The sequence below is a fragment of the Dunckerocampus dactyliophorus genome, chromosome 7 (genome assembly GCF_027744805.1).
Source record: "Dunckerocampus dactyliophorus isolate RoL2022-P2 chromosome 7, RoL_Ddac_1.1, whole genome shotgun sequence".
Lineage (NCBI taxonomy): Eukaryota > Metazoa > Chordata > Actinopteri > Syngnathiformes > Syngnathidae > Dunckerocampus > Dunckerocampus dactyliophorus.
The window spans coordinates 10,753,219-10,771,318 of NC_072825.1; the positions used below are offsets into that span (position 1 = coordinate 10,753,219).

General features: G+C 43.2%; 1 protein-coding gene across 4 annotated transcripts in view; it reads right to left on the reverse strand.

Moving 5' to 3' along the window:
• LOC129185227 (intermembrane lipid transfer protein VPS13B-like) overlaps positions 1 to 18,100 on the reverse strand; it is a 319,375-nt gene that overhangs the window by 2,904 nt on the left and 298,371 nt on the right. For 3 of the 4 annotated variants that reach the window (XM_054782025.1, XM_054782024.1, XM_054782023.1), the window contains exons 51-67: positions 16,492 to 16,662; positions 13,618 to 13,825; positions 13,233 to 13,421; positions 12,442 to 12,588; positions 10,754 to 11,040; positions 10,259 to 10,386; positions 9,992 to 10,188; positions 8,844 to 8,968; positions 7,957 to 8,407; positions 7,037 to 7,195; positions 6,727 to 6,955; positions 5,067 to 5,243; positions 4,819 to 4,989; positions 4,450 to 4,626; positions 2,080 to 2,182; positions 649 to 817; positions 498 to 578 (exon numbers count right to left, since the gene is read on the reverse strand). In XM_054782025.1, coding sequence (XP_054638000.1) covers positions 498 to 578; positions 649 to 817; positions 2,080 to 2,182; positions 4,450 to 4,626; positions 4,819 to 4,989; positions 5,067 to 5,243; positions 6,727 to 6,955; positions 7,037 to 7,195; positions 7,957 to 8,407; positions 8,844 to 8,968; positions 9,992 to 10,188; positions 10,259 to 10,386; positions 10,754 to 11,040; positions 12,442 to 12,588; positions 13,233 to 13,421; positions 13,618 to 13,825; positions 16,492 to 16,662 — 3,169 coding nt within the window. Of the gene's footprint in view, positions 1 to 497; positions 579 to 648; positions 818 to 2,079; positions 2,183 to 4,449; positions 4,627 to 4,818; positions 4,990 to 5,066; positions 5,244 to 6,726; positions 6,956 to 7,036; positions 7,196 to 7,956; positions 8,408 to 8,843; positions 8,969 to 9,991; positions 10,189 to 10,258; positions 10,387 to 10,753; positions 11,041 to 12,441; positions 12,589 to 13,232; positions 13,422 to 13,617; positions 13,826 to 16,491; positions 16,663 to 18,100 lie in introns of those variants that run through there. The other variant, XR_008572043.1, reaches the window with a different exon arrangement.

Below are 18,100 nucleotides of genomic sequence, written 5' to 3' on the forward strand. Positions count from 1 at the left end.
TTCAGAGTTATGTTTTAGCTTGTCGTGGTTTTATGGCTGCAACAGTAGCCCGTGTTATTATAGATATATATATATAGATTTAGGCAAAAAATATGTACAATTTGCTTAAATATACATATTTTGGACAGATAACAGGCCATATTCAACTACAAAATAAAACAGAATATTTAATTGATTAACTTATGTTTGAAATGATATATGTTTGAAAAACTGTGATAGAGTGAAGCCCCAAAATCCTAACCACGATGTGGTGAGGGACGGCTGTAGTCGTGTCGCTACACTGAGAGGAAGGACGTCACTCTTGGTCTTTTTAGTTAACTTAGAAAAAGCATAATGTGTTCAATATGCAACATTCGTTTGAGGAAAGAGCTGCTGCCATATCCGTATCGGTTGATATCAGTATCGGAGCTGGACAATATCAGATATTGGTAAGAAAGCCAGTACTGAGCATCTGTAGTTATTATTAATCCATTTTTTTCCCGTGTCGGTGGTCTCACCTCTGTGTCGCTGGCTACTGTGTGCTGCTGTAATGTGAGGATGAGTTCACCCTGCCGTCCTGCCTCCTGTTGACACTCCACCTGTAGAGGATGCAGCTGCAACATTTAGTCTCCAGACAGGAGAGTTCTGCGTGGTCATGCATTCCTGTACCTCCGTGATTGGGAAGGCTTGCTGCTGGGTGTCCTCGCTCAAGCTGACCACAAAGAGCACCTCCAAGGTGAGCAGCAGACAGCCAGCATGTTCCTGGCCTGACCCACTCACAATGGTCACCTCCAGGGCCATGTGCAGCTCTGGGCGCCCCAAGGACTGGAGCATTTTCCTGCAGCCAGACAGGAGAAAAGGCTAGTTAGGATGGAATTAGTGAAGCACACTACTATACTCAGTCTCTTTCATCAAGATGACATAAAAATGATACACACATTTCCCATAAAGGACCATACCCCAAATGCCCCAATACGCTCAGCACACGCAAACAAGTGACGTGATCGCATACATCCTGTAATTTATACGTCTACATGAACGTGTGGCTCCTATTACACACATGCTCAGCGGTGAAATGTGTGTGCAGGAAGGTGAGTGTTCAGCCATGTTGCTCTGACAGAGTGTTTACTTTGGAAGGCAGGTTCTGTAATTGCGCGGCAGATGTGAGAAGCAGCGCCGGGGACACTTTGATTCTGTTCAGTGTAACTGGGCTCAAACAGTCTGACCCTTCAAACAGCTACCTGTAGTAGTATTACGAAGTGATGGACGCCTGATGGAAACCAGTGCAAATGCGAAAAGAATAACGCCACAAGGGAGAATTCTCTCAGCGTTCATGTATTTTCATCCTTTTTTTTCATATCACTAACTCCTCTGAGGTCGACATCTAAGGTGGAATGTTCCAAAGGAATATTGAATTTAAGATTTGCCATTTTCCATCACCGGCTGCTATTAAAAATATGTTTCATAAATATGGAAACCAAGCTACGTTGGGGAAAAGTTAATTATGAAATGCGGTCCCTTCCAACCCTCTGGAGACACAGGCCTCTAATAAACTTTCATGTTCATATTATAAGCATTCCACTGAGAGGAACTACTAGAAGAAATGCCAAAATGTGATGCAGTGCTGAGCTCTGATCAGATTTCAATGATGCTGAAGCTGAAGGCAACCACGCCTGCTGGGTGCAACATGCAACCTTAGTGATCCAGCTCCAAACCATCTGGCACAAAGAGGAATGTGTCCCTCTTCCACGTGAAGGCATCTCTCTGGATAGACTCAAGGCTCACAACTTTGAGCTGGAGGCTTTGGCAGGGTGCTTACAAAAACCTTTTAACATGGCTTGACGAGAACAAGGGAGGGCAGGCTGGCTACCATGTGTGGAATCAAGGTCAAACAGACTTCTCTGACGAGTGGGGTGGTGTTAATGTAGCCTTCAAGACAGCTAAAATGATGAGAGGAAAGTGGGAGAAAAGGAACACCACATTTTGGAGAGGATCCAAGAAAAGCAAGCCCCACATGTCTCACTTTGAATGCAGAGCTTCACGACAGTGAATGAGACACCTGCAGGAACAATGGTTGCCTTTGGGGGTGGGGTGTCATACCAAACATATTTAAGGTGGCTGTTGGGGGCCTCAGCTGATTTGTCCTCTGTTGGCAGATAGAGTTGTTTGGGAAGCTGCCACAGTCCTGCTCCGTGGAGGATGCCTGTTAGGACAAACCGACACACCTTTCAGGTCAAGCAAATACAGCAATTAAACAGAGTTTAAAACCTCAGTTGCACGAAACACACATATACACACACACACACACACACACACACACACACACACACACACACACAAACTTGAGGTTCAGACAGCAGTCATGCAGGATGTCACAAGATACCACAGTAAATATTACGGCACTTCAGCACAGTGTTTCCTTTTGACAGTCGCCTTTGGAGTTTACACGAACCCCTTGTGTGAATAAAAAACAAATATATACAATTCTTCGCTCTTTTCTCTTCGCCTGGCCGCTGTAGCACATTGCAAAAACCACAAGGAATTGTCCTTGTGGTCATTATTACAGGACACGGTTCCCACAAGCTCTAAACTCCAAAGAGGACCAAAGGGATGTGCCATCCTGCCTCTGGAAAGAGCAACAAACCATCGCTACAGGATAGCTCGGGCACAACTGTGCCAAAGACAAACTGGACTGGACTGGATTAATTCTTATATGGCAAAACAACTGTTTAGTTTTGTTTCCTAATGTTGTGCTTACGTGTCATCACTGCCATCTGTGCTTTGGTTAAGTACTCTGCGAGCGCAGACCTCCGCCAAGCGCCATAGTTCTCCCCCATATTGTGAGTGGGCAAGTCGGTGTACGAGGAGAGCCGGTGTACTAGCACTAGTGTACCTATGGCCGGGTTTTGGGGACTGGGCTCCTTGCTGGGGCTTGCAGGTTGCTGCCTGGATAGCGGCGAGGGGTACATGCGTGTTCAGTGCACAAAATGCGTGCCTGTTGGTCGCTCTCCAGGAGGTGAGGCCACTGATGTGATAATACATTCTTTTCAAAATGTTCTTGCGATCGACCGGCAGTCCCAAAGATCGACTAGTAGCTCACGATTGACAGGTGGCGACCCCTGCTTTAGATGAAAGGCATTTTGCGTTTCGAAAGAAAACATTTTTGTGCTGCGGCTACTAGCATGAATGTTTGTTGAATGAGTTATGTTGGAATGAGGTGAAGCGGTTGAGAACTGTGGCAGTATTAGCAGGTAATAATAATTACTTTTAGGGAAAGGATGAATTTTGGGAAAATTTTGAATTCTGGATCACCCCCAAAATGTAATCAGATCTTCCATGTCCCATTTCCGACAATTCCTGAACGTTTCATCCAAATCCATTCGGAATCTCCCAAGTTATTTTGGACACAGACAAACATAACCTCCACGCTACGCTTGCGCTTTGCGGAGGTAATAATGTGACGTTTAGTCGTGCGTGCAAACTAACGGACACACAAATCATCAATCAAGAATAAGTGTTTCATCGTTTAGTGTTGAGAATGACCAGTACCAACATCTGCATAAAAAGACCTCCACAATCCCTTCAATTTCACTTATTCTTCAAGCTATTAATCATAATTATGTGTTATTAAGTGCAAGCTTGTAAGACTGACTGATAATAATAATAATAATGTCAATTGGCTCTTTGAGGGTCCCTTGCCACGTTGTGGTTCGAATTTCGTGGCTTCACTCGATCACGGTTTTCCAAAAACATATTAATTATAAAATCATGCTGTTTCGTGGTTGGATACGGCCTATTACTAGTCCAAAAATATGTATATTTAAGCTAATGTTACATACATTTTGCCTAAATTAAGCATTTTCAAGAATAAGAATGGCTAAATGAACTAAAATACAAATATAAGGCATTCAAAAGACGCATTCAAAGACATTGATGTAGTATTCTACACTAGTCACTAGGTGTCAGTAATATAACTGTCATATTCAGTGAGACACACGAACGCCAATCTTGATCACCGGAACAACAGGCTTTTATTGCAGGTTTGAATCCCACTTTTCACTTTTATCAAATTATGAAGTTATTTTGAACAGACAAACAGACGCGACTTTGGTAGTTATATGCAGCCTGTCATTTACCTACACCTTAACTCCATCTGCTAGCATCACAGTGCACGGACACACACATGCTTTATACGTAATGAGCTTTTTTGTTTTGCATGTCTACACTACACGTTTTTTGGGTTAAATCCAAGTAAAAAAAAAAGTCTACCACATATCCGGTGCTCAAACAATGAATAACATCAAACATCCATCCATGCCACTTGCTAGGGTTGTGGGGTTATGCTGGAGCCTATCCCAGCTGACTTGGCGAGAGGTTGGGTACACCCTGAACTGGTCGCCAGTCCATCGCAAACGATGAATGACTTATTTGTTTCAAACCAAACATTAATAAGATAAACTTTGAACGCACCATATCCAGTTTGGGACACCAGTTCGGCTGCTCCTCCTATGGGCTTGGTGAAAACTCCCACAATTCCCTTCCCCATGCCAGAGATGACGCCTTTGGCTTTGCAACCAGCTGAGGTCTGCATCTCCCAGTTCCTTTGGAAATTCTGCATGGGCTGGTCCACGATGCCCGCTATTGCTCCTACAACAAGGACAAACCGTCTTCTTAACACGTCATGTGTCAAAAAATATTTTTATTCTTCACGTGCCCTTCAAGTAATAACGTCATTTGATTAATGGTGTAGACGATCATCATTTATTTTAGAACAGAGCGAGGTTTCAGAATCAGAAGCAGTATTTTTGCACCATGCGTGTGACCCAAATCCCCACATACCCAACAAACTAATGCCAAGTCGTGACAGCCCCTGCTTAAGCCCGTCTCCCAGACTCTCTGGTAGCTGTCGCCTCCACTCTTCCTGCCTGGTGTAGTGCTCCTCATCCAGAGACAGACGATCCATATTTCTGGCCAGGCTGGTAGCCAAGTTGGTGATGGACGTCAGGGTGCCTGTGTACACACGGACTCATTTAATGGGATTAAATCTTAACTGAGAATTACATACGTCTTCTAAACATTTGCGTTACCTTTGGAGATGTGCTTAACAAAGGAAGTGGTCCCTCTGGAGACACCACTGACAAAGGCACCGGGTCCGCGGGTCAGACCCTCGTACGGTAAACGGAAGAAGTCTGACACACCATTACCGATGCTCCGTACCAGACTAGCAGGACTGCCCAGAATCTCCAAAGACCCCACGACCCATCCTGACACACAAGAACAACCACAAAAACACACAGTGAAACCAAACCTATGCTGGGAAGTGTGATAGCTATTATTATTTTTTTTGTTTGTTTACATTGAATACAATTTTACAATTTTGGGCCTTACCGCATAAGGTGATGTTTCAAATTTTTGGACATTTTGACATAAACATAGGGTTGTATGAGTTTGGTGTGGAAGAACCTTAACCCTGACCACAAACTCCTGAATGAATGGACAAACAATCCCACAAACTCCACCATTTTATAGAAAGTCTGGGTACAAGAGTTGTCATAATTTGCGTAACGGTCCCAATACTTCAGTGCAAACGTAATCTTAGTGGTAGTCAAAATGATTTTAAGAGCAAAGGAATAAACCAGCAGCACCTGCTCACAAACAAGCCTCCTGAGTACTTTTCTAGGGCGTAAGAGCTTCTTGCCAAAAGCAGTTTATAGAGTGAGAGACTCTCCCTACAAATATGTTCAACATCATGATTTGATATTAAACCGTGTTAAACCTATTGGATTACATTCTCAAAGCGCCACATATGCTAACACACACTCCACTATACAACGATGCAAGTAGCAAACTGGATTTATTGCGCCATACTATCTCACCTCTCTCCAAGAACTCTCCTGAATTTACGGCTCATTGATAGTCACACAACTGACAAATGCGTGTGCAAAATCACAGACATTTCTCAAGAAGCCATGCTCGCTTTGATGTTCCACTCATTTAATGGCGGTCAGTTAGAGGCCATATTGCTTTACATTGTCTCCCAGCAGTGGGTTTAGCCCAGACAGGAGCCTCAATTTACAGTGCTGAGTCATACTCTTATGGACGTGCACATACACAAACATGTATCAGCATATGCATTATATCCATATGCCTGCTTTGTGTGTGTGTTTAAATGCAGCGTTATACATCCTGAACCTAATCAGACCCAGAACACAATGCTTTGCCCAAACTAATGACGACTCAGGAAGTGGAGAACATGGGGAGGTGTTGAAATACAAGCAAAAATGATGGCTGTAATGACACACAGCGGAAAGGAAGAATAAATCCAGCCAGAACAATAATTTCTGATGTGGAAATGATGGGTTAAATAAGACCACATGTGGAGGCTTCAACTAGACAGGACAAGAGCATGGGCCAGAACTCGAGAGGCTTCATACATTTAGGCCAGTCTTCTCCAGGGTGAAAGTTTGGATTAACCATAATGTATCAGCAATAATCAGTCAAACATTATGAAGCCCTTTTTCACATCCTGGAGTACATTAGATGGGTGATACTGATCTGAGGTAGAAAAATGCAGTTAAGTCTGTGCCAATTGCTAAGCACAGAAAATTTTTTGTTGCAGCTGGATCTACCTTGGCCATAGCCATTCCACGCTTCTAACACTGGCATCAAACATCCCTAAAAATTGGAAATGTTAAAAACGGAATTAACTACCAGGGCGATGAACAGTGTATGACAACTATGACGCACCGGCTCTGAAGAGGGCCCCAGCGGCGTAATGCATAGCCAGAGCGTGGACGAGCTGTCTGGCTGTCGTGCAGAGAGGCCCTCTCTCAAACAAAGAGAACGCCAGAGGTGTGTGGTCCGACGCAATGTACAGCTTGAGGGATGCATGGATGCTGACCAACAGGTTGACCGGCTCAATAGTCAACTTCTGCAGACGCACAGGTTGGACCAGCGTCTGTATGGACTGAAGTACCTGTAGGACACAGAACAACATTACCTCCATCTTTGCCTTGATCGTCTCAGTTTGTGAATGTTAGAAAGTATGAAATAGCACCTGCTCAGGAAGGGTGAGGTCTGAGCCAGGCTTGTTACACTTCTGAGGCTTGACTGAGGTCATGGCAGAGGCAGGGATGAAGGTGTGGAACAAGGTTTTCACATAGTAAACAAATGTGTCCTCAAGATAGACTCTTGCAGGCTGGACCTGGATGTTAACCTGTGGAGGACACACGCAAAGGACAATATAAACTGTACAGTTTATGACATAGCCAAACATGGCAGAAAATGAGCTGATTCCCACTATAAAGACCTATAAATTACTTTTACTACTATTATGTAAACTGTAAACGGCAGGCTATTGCTGTTACTAAGTCATTTGAATGCTGCTGGATGTAATTTATAACTGCAGTAGTCACCATTGTGAGCACATGCCAGGGTTTCCCATACATTCATTTATTTGTGGTGATCTGTCACAAATACTGTAGATTTGGCGCAACCTGTTAACCCTCACTCATAAACACATTATAACGCACCTGGTCTGCCAGAGAATAAGAAGACAGAGAAGGAGGGATCGGTGTTGCCAACTTAGAGACTTTGTCGCTAAATGTTATATTAGTAATCACAAGTAATCACAGACCTAGATACACTTTTTTCCCAAAAGACTTGGACACTCTGAAATGAAAACATGTATTACTCTTTTCAACAAACAGTGAGTGCTGCTGTGGGCTCCTCCCCCACCTAAAAACACTCACATGTGGCTCCGTATTGTGACACTAAAATAAAACTGTTCTACAAGTATTTGTTTTGCTTGTCTTATTTTTAACTCACTTTTTGCAAATTCCATTACGGCCAATTATGCAAATTCTACAATTAAGTCATTACGCTCCTCCATGCAACCTGCCACAAATAGATTGCAGTCCTGTGGGAAACACTGCCTGCCGTAACAATGACAAATAGATTAAGATAACATAATCCAACCTCTTCCAGACTGCATCTGTCCCCAGCCAGGATCAGCCTCAACTGCAGGAAACAAAAACGTTTAAACTCCTCCAGGTGTTCAGGAGTGTCAGCGGGGTTGTCATGGTTACTCCACTGATTCCTGAGCTCGCTGGCCCCCTTTTGCTCCTGGCACAGCAGTACGGGGAAGTGGAAGCTTGCACGGTTGTACAGCTGGTTGTCCACTTGCAGGCATAAGCAGTACACTTCAACCAAAGAGGCGTCGGGCATAAGAGTCAAGAGGGACGCTGCAGCTGCTTCAGGCTTGACAGTCACCTCAGGGGACACGGCGGTGGGTGCTGGGGTCAGTCTGAGCAGCAGGTTGGTCAATGTGAGCCTCAGCAGCTCCACAGAACCTGAGGGGCTTGTGATGTCATCACTCAACGCCACACTGGCCTTGCTCAGAAGGACACTAAAGGACAACTTGGTGGACCTGGAAAAATAAATTGGATGAAAATAAATATACTTCCTGCATTTCAAACACAGATTCATTAATCATTATTTATAGAGCATAAAAGAGGTGGGCTCCAACACAGCATAATCCCAAACACTCTCTGAGATCATTTGCTTACGTTTACCTGATGTGTAATCACAGAGATGTCGTGCTATTCAATCTTTAATGATGTTTAGTGTTGATGTAATGGAATAACGCTGCAAAGCCATGTGCTGCAACACTAAACCAATGAGAACATAGCAGGTCTTCATGGAAAAAAAGATGCCACTATTTAATAATTACTGCATATTTTGCAGTTAACAGTAATTTCAAAGCAAACTGAGGTCATAAAGGCTCTAACATTGACATTTGCCACATATGTTCACGAGTATTTATGAGATAAAAGTACACTAAAGAAGTGTCTGTACTCAAATACCTGTTGTGTTGGTTGGCTACAGCATCCACACCCACATCGCCCTCAGGTGACAGACACAGAACCATGGTTCCTTTCTCATATCCCACATCGATGTAGAGACAACCAAAGCCAGGCAAGAAAACAACCTGAGCAACAATAACAAAAAAGCAATACCATGTTAGTCATCAAACAGTTTAAGACCACGCATTCAACAAGCATAAACTTTCAGAAAACAAACAAAATGCAACCTCAAACTACCCGACTCAAAGCGAAGACTTTGCCCAAACATGTGTTCGAACGTTCTGATTTGAACCTCCAACATTGACAGGATCAGCTCCTCATGTCACAAAAGGAAGCACCCCGCTGAACACTTCACTCGGCAGTCATAACAAGCCTGACCTTTGATCCCCCACCCGTACCACCGAGGTCAGATGAGGACCCGGCAGTAACCAGAGATATGCAGCCTCAGCCTCAACCCCAACCTGCGGCTGGCTAGACACAAGACTAAACATTACACATCCTTCTTGTTAGCCTAACCCCTGGCTAGCTCACTGGTCAGAGTAAAGGTGCTGTGCCTGGGTCTCAACCTAAACACAGCAGGGGTAAATACACGTCATGAAAATATCCAGAACATCTAAAATTCATGTTCTATACTGCTTGTCCTCATTAGGGCCACGGGTGAGCTGGAGCCTATCCCAGCTGACTTCAGCTTAGAGGTGGTGTATGCTTTGGACCAGTCACCAAGAGACATACACCTATGGACCAATTAGCCTAACATGCATATTTTTGGAATGCCAGAAGAAGTAGGATAACCCTTGCATGCAACTCCAAGGATTCAAACCCTACAAGGCCATGCTAAGCACTAGACCACTGTGCCGCCTAACAACTTACATAACTTTTACAATTTGAACTGGTGTCATTTTATGTAAAATCCTCTTCTATGTAATATGAACAGTTTATCCTAATATGAGGAGGCATGACATCATGAGCATGTCATCATGGAACAAACAGTATATTATACAGGCAGGAGCTGTTCTGTGTGGGTATTGGGACACCACCTCTAGTGGAATATAAAAGGTTCGCAACTTTTCTTAATTGTAAATTTGTCACAAAAATAAATAAAACGCATGAGATCTCTCCACTTCCAAAAATGCAAGCTTGCTTGTTACCTGAGTGCCAGGGCAATTAACGTCAATGGGCTCAGTCCAGTCTGTGGTGAAGACATCTGTTATTGTTTTCAGTGACAGAGTGGGCAGTGCTTCTCTCTGCCTGCAGTCGGGGAAACTAGAAAAGTGGTGGTAGAGCTCGTGGTGGACGGAACAATTTGCAGGAAGAGGACAACAATACACCTCTGTCTTTGGAATTTCTGTAAAAGATAATGGTAAATATTTAGTCAATGAAAATGTGAGGGCAAAGTCTGACGTCTTCCTTCTCACCTTTAACATTCTCTTTAAGGATCAGCGGGATAGGACACTTGTTGTGCACCAGCATGCGAGGACAAGGATCCTCATTGAGAGTAATGAATGTCACCCCAAGGTGCTCCTGATACGTCAGGACTATAGCTCTGGAACATAGAAATAAAAACAAACAAACCCATGAAAAACATTGCCTCAGCCTCTTAGAGCCGCAGATATTATTCTATGTCAAAGCCCTGAGGTGCATCATTGACAAAGTGCCAACAGAAGGAATGACGCACTTTTAATATCACAAGGGAAGAATTTAAAAAAAAAAAGATGAGAAAGAAAAATAGAAGGATCAAAACAAACTGCTGAACTAACTGGAAATGCTGAGGGAGTTTTCTCCTTTGCTTCATTACCACTATTTAACAAACACCAAACTGTTCACTTTTACTCCAGTGCCAGCTCGGTTCAATACCCTGCTCTAAATGGACTGTTTCTGCCAGAGAGTCACATAAGCTGCAGTTAACCCACCTGGTGCTCGGGCCACCCCCAGAGTTTGTTTGCCCAGGAACCGACACACTCTGCCTGGGGAAGTCTGCTCGGATGGGAGTGGGGAGGCTCCATGCTGTAGCCCCCACTCTGGCATCAGGCTTTGATAATGAGCTGAAAAGCATGCATCTTAAAGGCAAGGGGAACTCCACTTTCCCTTGGTCGCTGGTTTGGAGAAGGTCCCAGCATGGCACTGAGCAGGCTTTGGCTGGAGCGGACACTTCACATGGAGTCAGGGTGAACGCTGCGGTCTCTGGTATGTCACAGGCCTGTGCAAAATAGCAACATGAATGGTGTATTTCTTAAGCATTCAAATCAAGGCAAAAATGATGATGCAAATAATTATGACTCTGTTTTCTCCCCCCTTAGCCTTTTTTTTGCTAAATTTAGCAGAGAAACCCTGCTGGGCTACAGTCACCCACTTTGCTGTTATTTAAGAAAGTTTTCTTTCCAATTTCAGCGCTGCTGACAACTGCCAAGCTCTGCCATCTTTCTTTAGGGAGATCAGAAGCCTACATTGTTTTACATTACACTACAATCTTGCTCTCATCAGGGACAAGCAGCAGATCAAAGCAAGAAAGGAAACCTGCATCCAATTTTGTTTGTCTAATACGTATCCCTATGAAGTGCCGTTCCCTCATAGTGAGAACAGTGGAAGGACAAAGTGCAGGGGGGCAATATGATCTAAAACGGCTTGCTGCGTCCTTTTAATGCATTTGTGTGGTCGTTATGGTGTGCGTGAGAGTCATGTGCACGTTGCATTTACTTGGTGTGTGAATGAGCTGTATGACGGGATGCAGCACCATACACAAGCACATACATTACATGTATGAGGTAGCAAAAGGGAGCTGCAAAACCCATCCCATTGGTAAAGCTTGAGTTATACAGAACAGAGCTTATGAACTCCCTCATGGTGCAACCAAAAATGACACAAGCAACACATGTGGAATACACAATGTAACTGTACCCCACAAAATGGGGTATTAAAGAAGCTTACACACATGCAAAACAAACCATTTTATACTAATTTATAAACTGCAAGGCATGCTGGGAAGCCCACACAAACACTTCCCCAACAGAAAGCCAGCAATGTCTTGCGGGTTATAAATTAATCTAATATAGTATTACTTTGCATGTATATTAGTGTGTAATAATCTAATTCAATACCCCATAGCCGTGTCGTGCTGTTACATTCCACTTAAATTAATTTATTTTTAGTTACACCTTGAGTAAGGGATGGAGGTATTTGGTTTGATGATATCCTGTTGGTTTGTGTTGGTTTGAGTGTCAAAATAGACTAAAATTGTTATGGGCATCTCAAATACTCTGGAAACACAACCCTTACTGTACTGCAAATGCAATAAGTGGTCATTTGCACAGCACTATAATGTTGCATCTTATTATACAAGTATTATACTGTTTTCAGGAGGGGTTGGAATCTCTAGCCACCTCAGGCTTTGATTTGAATACACATTAAAGGGCTTCAATGAGCAATTACCATTGCTGATCCATAAGCTAAAAAAATGTAACAGCCTCTCACACTCGTAGAATTCTTGTGTAATATTCTGAGTCCAAAACATAAATGGCTGCTATTAAGCATTATAATTGAAACATACAAAAGGAGGGTTGTCTTTAAAGTCTTAAACAACACGAACATTCAACTTTATTACCTGGTTATCATTTCCCAGTCTGTGGTCAGTCAGCAGAGGCCTGCAGAGCATTGTGTAATGAGTGTTGTTGACAAGGATTGTTCTGTCCTCAATCTGGAGGATTTGGATGCCATGTTTTACCGTAGATGACACACAGAACTGACACAGCTATGGGAGAAATCACAGACAAATATACCAATAAATGACATATTTAAGAGATATTTGTTTGCTTCGTTACAGTGACATGACAAGCGGCTTAAATCATGGCTGCCCCTCTTACTTCCAGTGTATCGCACAGTTCAAGAAGTACACATTTAACAATCTTGAAGTGAATTTGTAGTAATACAGAACTGCACTGTATCATGCTGGCAGGCCTTTTGAATATTTTTGTTACCTTATTTAACAACATAAGAGGGGCAAGATATTACAAACAGTGTGATGCAGTGTAGTTCTACATCATTGCAAACTTCAGCTACATTAATAAAGAACATCTGTTGTTGTCTTTATACAAGCAAGATTTTAAAAGCTCTTGTTCAGGATCTCATTAAATTGTGCAGGTGTACCTAATTCAGTGTCTGGTGAGTATTTTCCATTGCACCATTCAGGTTTGTTGATGCATGGCAAGGATTTCCAACATTAAAAATGGAGCAGCAAATCTTTCTTGAGTATTTTATCGTCTCCCCCTCACCCCAGGTTGTTTCATACACGTTTTGTCAATTCCCTGTATGCCTGGTACATAACCAACTGACAATAAAGCGTCCTGATTTTTTATTCATTACATATTTTGCTGGATACATCAAAATGTCCCTCACCTTCTGTCTGCCAGGGAAAGCTCCCAATCTGATGTCCGCCTGCACATATCCTTCCTCATCCAAGGTTACTACCTCGGAATCTGCGCCTTCCTTCCATCGAGGTGAGGTCAGATCATGGACCAGTTTCAGTGCTGTAGACTTGTGGACGGTGTTAGTTTGAGCCCAATATATGCCGATCTGGAAAGCTTCCTACATGGTTAAGAGCAAGGTGGAAAAAAAACAAAGGATAGAGTGTAATGAACAACTATAACCCTTTTTGAATAAAATAATCCTATTGAGACATAGTAATATTTTTTCTACAGGTGGTGGCTCATCCATCCTCAGAACATTTGCAACGTTTTTCACATATGTCACATGCCAACACATACTGTCGATGGCACCATACCTTGAAGTTAGGCGGTACAATGACCTTGCCGGCTGGTATCTGCAGTACAATAGTCTCTCCCTCAAAAAGCCACAGGTCCCACTGGGAGTGATTAGCCAACAGGGCCCAGGGTAGCAGCTCCACCAGCAGGGTGCTCAGGCCCAATTTCCAGCACGATAACTTCACCTGCATAGGACTGTCCCATTGGGCAAGGGGCTCCAGTGCCGAACTATAAGGAGAGAAAACACTGCATTAGAATCTACTCCAGTCACAACCATTTGATTTTACTACTGCGGCTAATGAGCAGTTATAAAGAATTAAATTACAAGCAGGCAGACATCCAATCATACAGCAGATTGGACATGAATAATGTAATAAGCTGTACATGGTTTGATCCTGAGTGCGTATAGGGGCACTTAGAACACTGACAATGTTAATGGCTTTTTCTCTACAGTGAGCTAAGCCAGGTGACACAAGCATGCCAATACTGTGGTAAGCTTACTTCAAAGACACAGCGTCGTGACTCTGACTGTAAACCTCTCCCCCTCATATAAACAACAAGGACATACATACAGACAGAGAGACAAACACACAGCTACCTGTAATGCGGCACTGATAAACAAATGTCACTGTCAGTTTAGTTTGCTAGCAAAACTATTTAAACTAATTATCAAAGGGGCCAGTTCTCCCGTGCACTATGTAGGTTTTGCACACTCGGCTAAATAAAGCGACATGCTGCCTAAAGTGGTCATTTAAATGAGTTGTATATATAAACAGCCAATTTTTCTCCACTATATACTGTATGTATGACACATGCCATTACCACACTGACTGCAGTCACACAAGCACAATGGGAACAACATGAGAAGCATGGGAACATACATACTGTATTATGCTGAAAAACGCAAACCAGCATTTATGTGGTACTTTCAAAGAATCACAGTCTTGTGAATTGTTAAAAGTGCTGAGACCAGCAGATAATTCGAACCAAATAGACTCTGCTTGAGTAACTTTGCCATGTCAGACCTCTTTCCACTGTGGTTAACCTTTTTTTGTGTACCGTACTTTTGTTTATGCATGTGCAAGGTTAATTAGCAAACTGCAGTAGAGGTCAGCCAAGTGTTGGGATCATAAATCACACACACACACACACACACACACACACACACACACACACACACACACACACACACACACACACACACACACACACACACACACAAAATCAAAACAGTACTGTGAGTGAAAGGAACCCCTCCGTCACTTTAAGACACAGCGCTGCTCTATCTCTGGCCAAGGGAGTGTGCACACCTGGAAGCACACTGACGCTTTCATCTACAGTGGAGCAGTGCTGCAATACAAGTTTCCTCAACACATTAAATGACTGTCATTAAAATAAATACAAAAAAAAGAGATACAACAGCAAGATAATTAGTAACGTGCCAAAAAAAAAAAAGATGACAAAAAAAGCAGATTTCAGTACTTATTGAGCCGACAAGGACCGCACTTTGTCCCGTATTGCCGCGAGAATCAACACTAGTGTGTGAAACTCCAATGGTTTCAGTTTGATCCTTTCAGCCTGTCATCCACACGGAAACGGCGTTCTGGGTGGCCTGAAACTGTATTTTTGAGTGGGAAAATCTGAAAACACCGCCTTCCCGTTATAGACAAGCAAACCGCTACTTTCTGAAAACAATGATGTCATCGCCCGTCGCCGACACGTGACCAGAAGTGACAAGCTGACAAAATATCTGAATAATTCAACTGGCATGATTTACCCAGGTCGACATTCTCCTGATGATTTTTTGTATTATACTCCAAAATAACTCGCAGTAATTCCACTTTGTCGTCAGTCTAAAGAAGCCTCGGAAAGCAGAAAACGGCGGACTTTATACACATGCGTTCTTTCTACAGTTCTATAGTTTTGGTGTCACATGGTTCTGTCTGCGTGTCTGTAAACAGTACCACGGGTAGGCATACCTCATGTATTACATCGTGATCACCCAGTCATAGGTTCCCGTCTGGATGCAACTATTTACTAATCAAGCACAGTACGGACGCAAGTTTTTTTCAACCCGGAAAAAAAAATCCCATGAATGTTTCTGTGTGGACTGGGCCTAAAATGTTGGTTTAATGAAACACATGCCCTTTCTGAACTGAAGTCTTGCGTGATATGCTGTCTTGCATGACGTTATGCATATATACAGTATATGTGGTTCAAACGCAAGCTCTGTGCGACTTCAAAGCATATTTGTAATTGCTCAAATTCCGATTGTATGACCCCAGTGGGTATTCGACTGAAGTGGTTCTACACTATTGTTATGGTCCCAAGCAGGGTTAGTTGTCAGGGAGACTGACCCCTGTCTCAAAATAGCAGTTATCAACACATATCTGCGCCCATCAAATTAAGTGAAAAGCTGCACAACCACTGTCCAAGCTAAGGGGCTAGAGAAAACATCCTCTTGCAACTTTTTATTCTTCCTTATGATTCCTACTGAAAAAATATGCACATTGGGATTTTGTTTTGCAGCGATATAAGCCTCGGGAAGAAAATGGCTTGACTTTTTCTGGAAACAACAAAAGTGTGCGCATGCAGTATGTTTGCGTTACATGCATACGGAGGTGACAATTTCTGCCTAGGTTTGAGTTTGCATCAAAAGTGGAGAAAGACAAAAGCGGGCCCCCACAGGCAGACTTACGGCCCGCATGTGTAGCATATCCACTGGGACTCTTTGAAAAAGTAATGTGGCTATGACATCTACCGCCACTATGAAGACATGATTATTTTGTGACAAAAGATGTGAGGTTTGTGGACAGTTGCATGCATCTGATGGACAGATAGACATATGTATACATAGACAAAGACTACAAAGTCCAGAGCTGCTAAACGTGTACCTGTCTGTGTCCTTGGAGATGTACGGCCATGGCGGCTCGGTGGAAGTCTTTGGACCATAGAAATCAGCCAGGATGTGTTCCAAGTTGTCCTCATTTCCATTCTTGTCCACTATCTGTTTGATGAGGCTTGTGGAGATGGGTACAGCACAATGGGAAGCATCTTTATCCTCCCTGAAAAGGAGAGCGCAAAGTCATTGTCAGTCCAATCCCTGATTGATTATTTAATCAATTAATAGATGTGTATTGATGCTTTTGTCCATACAGTGTATATTTAGTATATAACACAAACGTCTTGACAGCAACTGGTTGCTCATATTGTGTCCACGGGCATACTCAACTAGGCCATTTGTACCATGCTGAGCTGCGCAATTCCCTCCCTCATTCCATCTTCTGGTCCCTGCTGGTCTGCCATCACACTGGGCATTCGTGCTACGGGCCCTGTCATGTATCCCATCTCTTCTACGCTGTTGTCTTACTGCAATTTCACTGATTTGTGGAATATTTCTGGTCTTGTGTTTACTTGTTACAGTGGATCCCTGTAAATTCACAATTTAGCATTCATGACCCTGCAAATTTGCAGCTTTTCGGTCAAAACATTCATTCATTCGTTCGTTCGTTTTCTATGCCGCTTAATCCTCATGAGGGGCGCCGGGGTATGCTGGAGCGGGGTACAACCTGGACTGGTCGCCAGCCAATTGCAGGGCACATACAAACAAACAACCATTCACACTCACATTCATTGTGAGTTGGCAATTAACCTAACATGCATGTTTTTCAATGTGGGAGGAAACCAGAGTGCGGGTACTCTGGGAAAACCCACGCACGCACAAGCAAACTCCATCAGAGATGTCTAACAGAGTTTCGAGCCCAGATCTTCCAGATTTCCTAACTGTGTGGCCAACATGCTAACCACTAGGCCACCAAGTGGCCCTTGGGCAAAACATAACATTTTGCACTTACTCCGATTCCATCTGTTGCTCAATCATCTTACATTGACATACATTAGTGGTGAGTACCTATACATTTTATACTTTAAAAGGTGTTTCATAAGTGTATGAACCCGATGTAGCCACTGGAGCTGAATCAAATCTAATAATTACAACAGTCAATTTGATTGTGAATGCTAATCCGAAATCGGAGAAGAATGTCAAGCCCAGGAGAGTTTGTAGAGGGAAGAGTGAGCCATGTGTCTAAAATAGACATTTTTATGGGCATAACAATTACTTGCGGATTTCGCCATTTGCTGGTGATCCCAGAATGTAACCCTTGTAAAAAGCGGGGCTCTACGGCAGGGGTCACCAACGTTTTTCCTTGTGAGAGCTACTTTTACAAAACGAAAATGGCCAAGAGCTAGTCATTTTTGTAACATTTATTTTCAGAGCTTATTTTAAACCCAAACAAAGCGAATACACCGCTTTGTTTGGGTTTAATTTTACCAGAACATTAACAAAATGCTGGTGTCCACAACTCCACAATTTCTTTCTTCTGTTCTGGGCACCTCATGTGGTCGTGGGGGGCTACCTGGTGCCCGCGGGCACCACGTTGGTGACCCCTGCTCTACGGTATACAGTTCCCTCACTCCATTGTGGTTTACCTTTCACAGACTCGC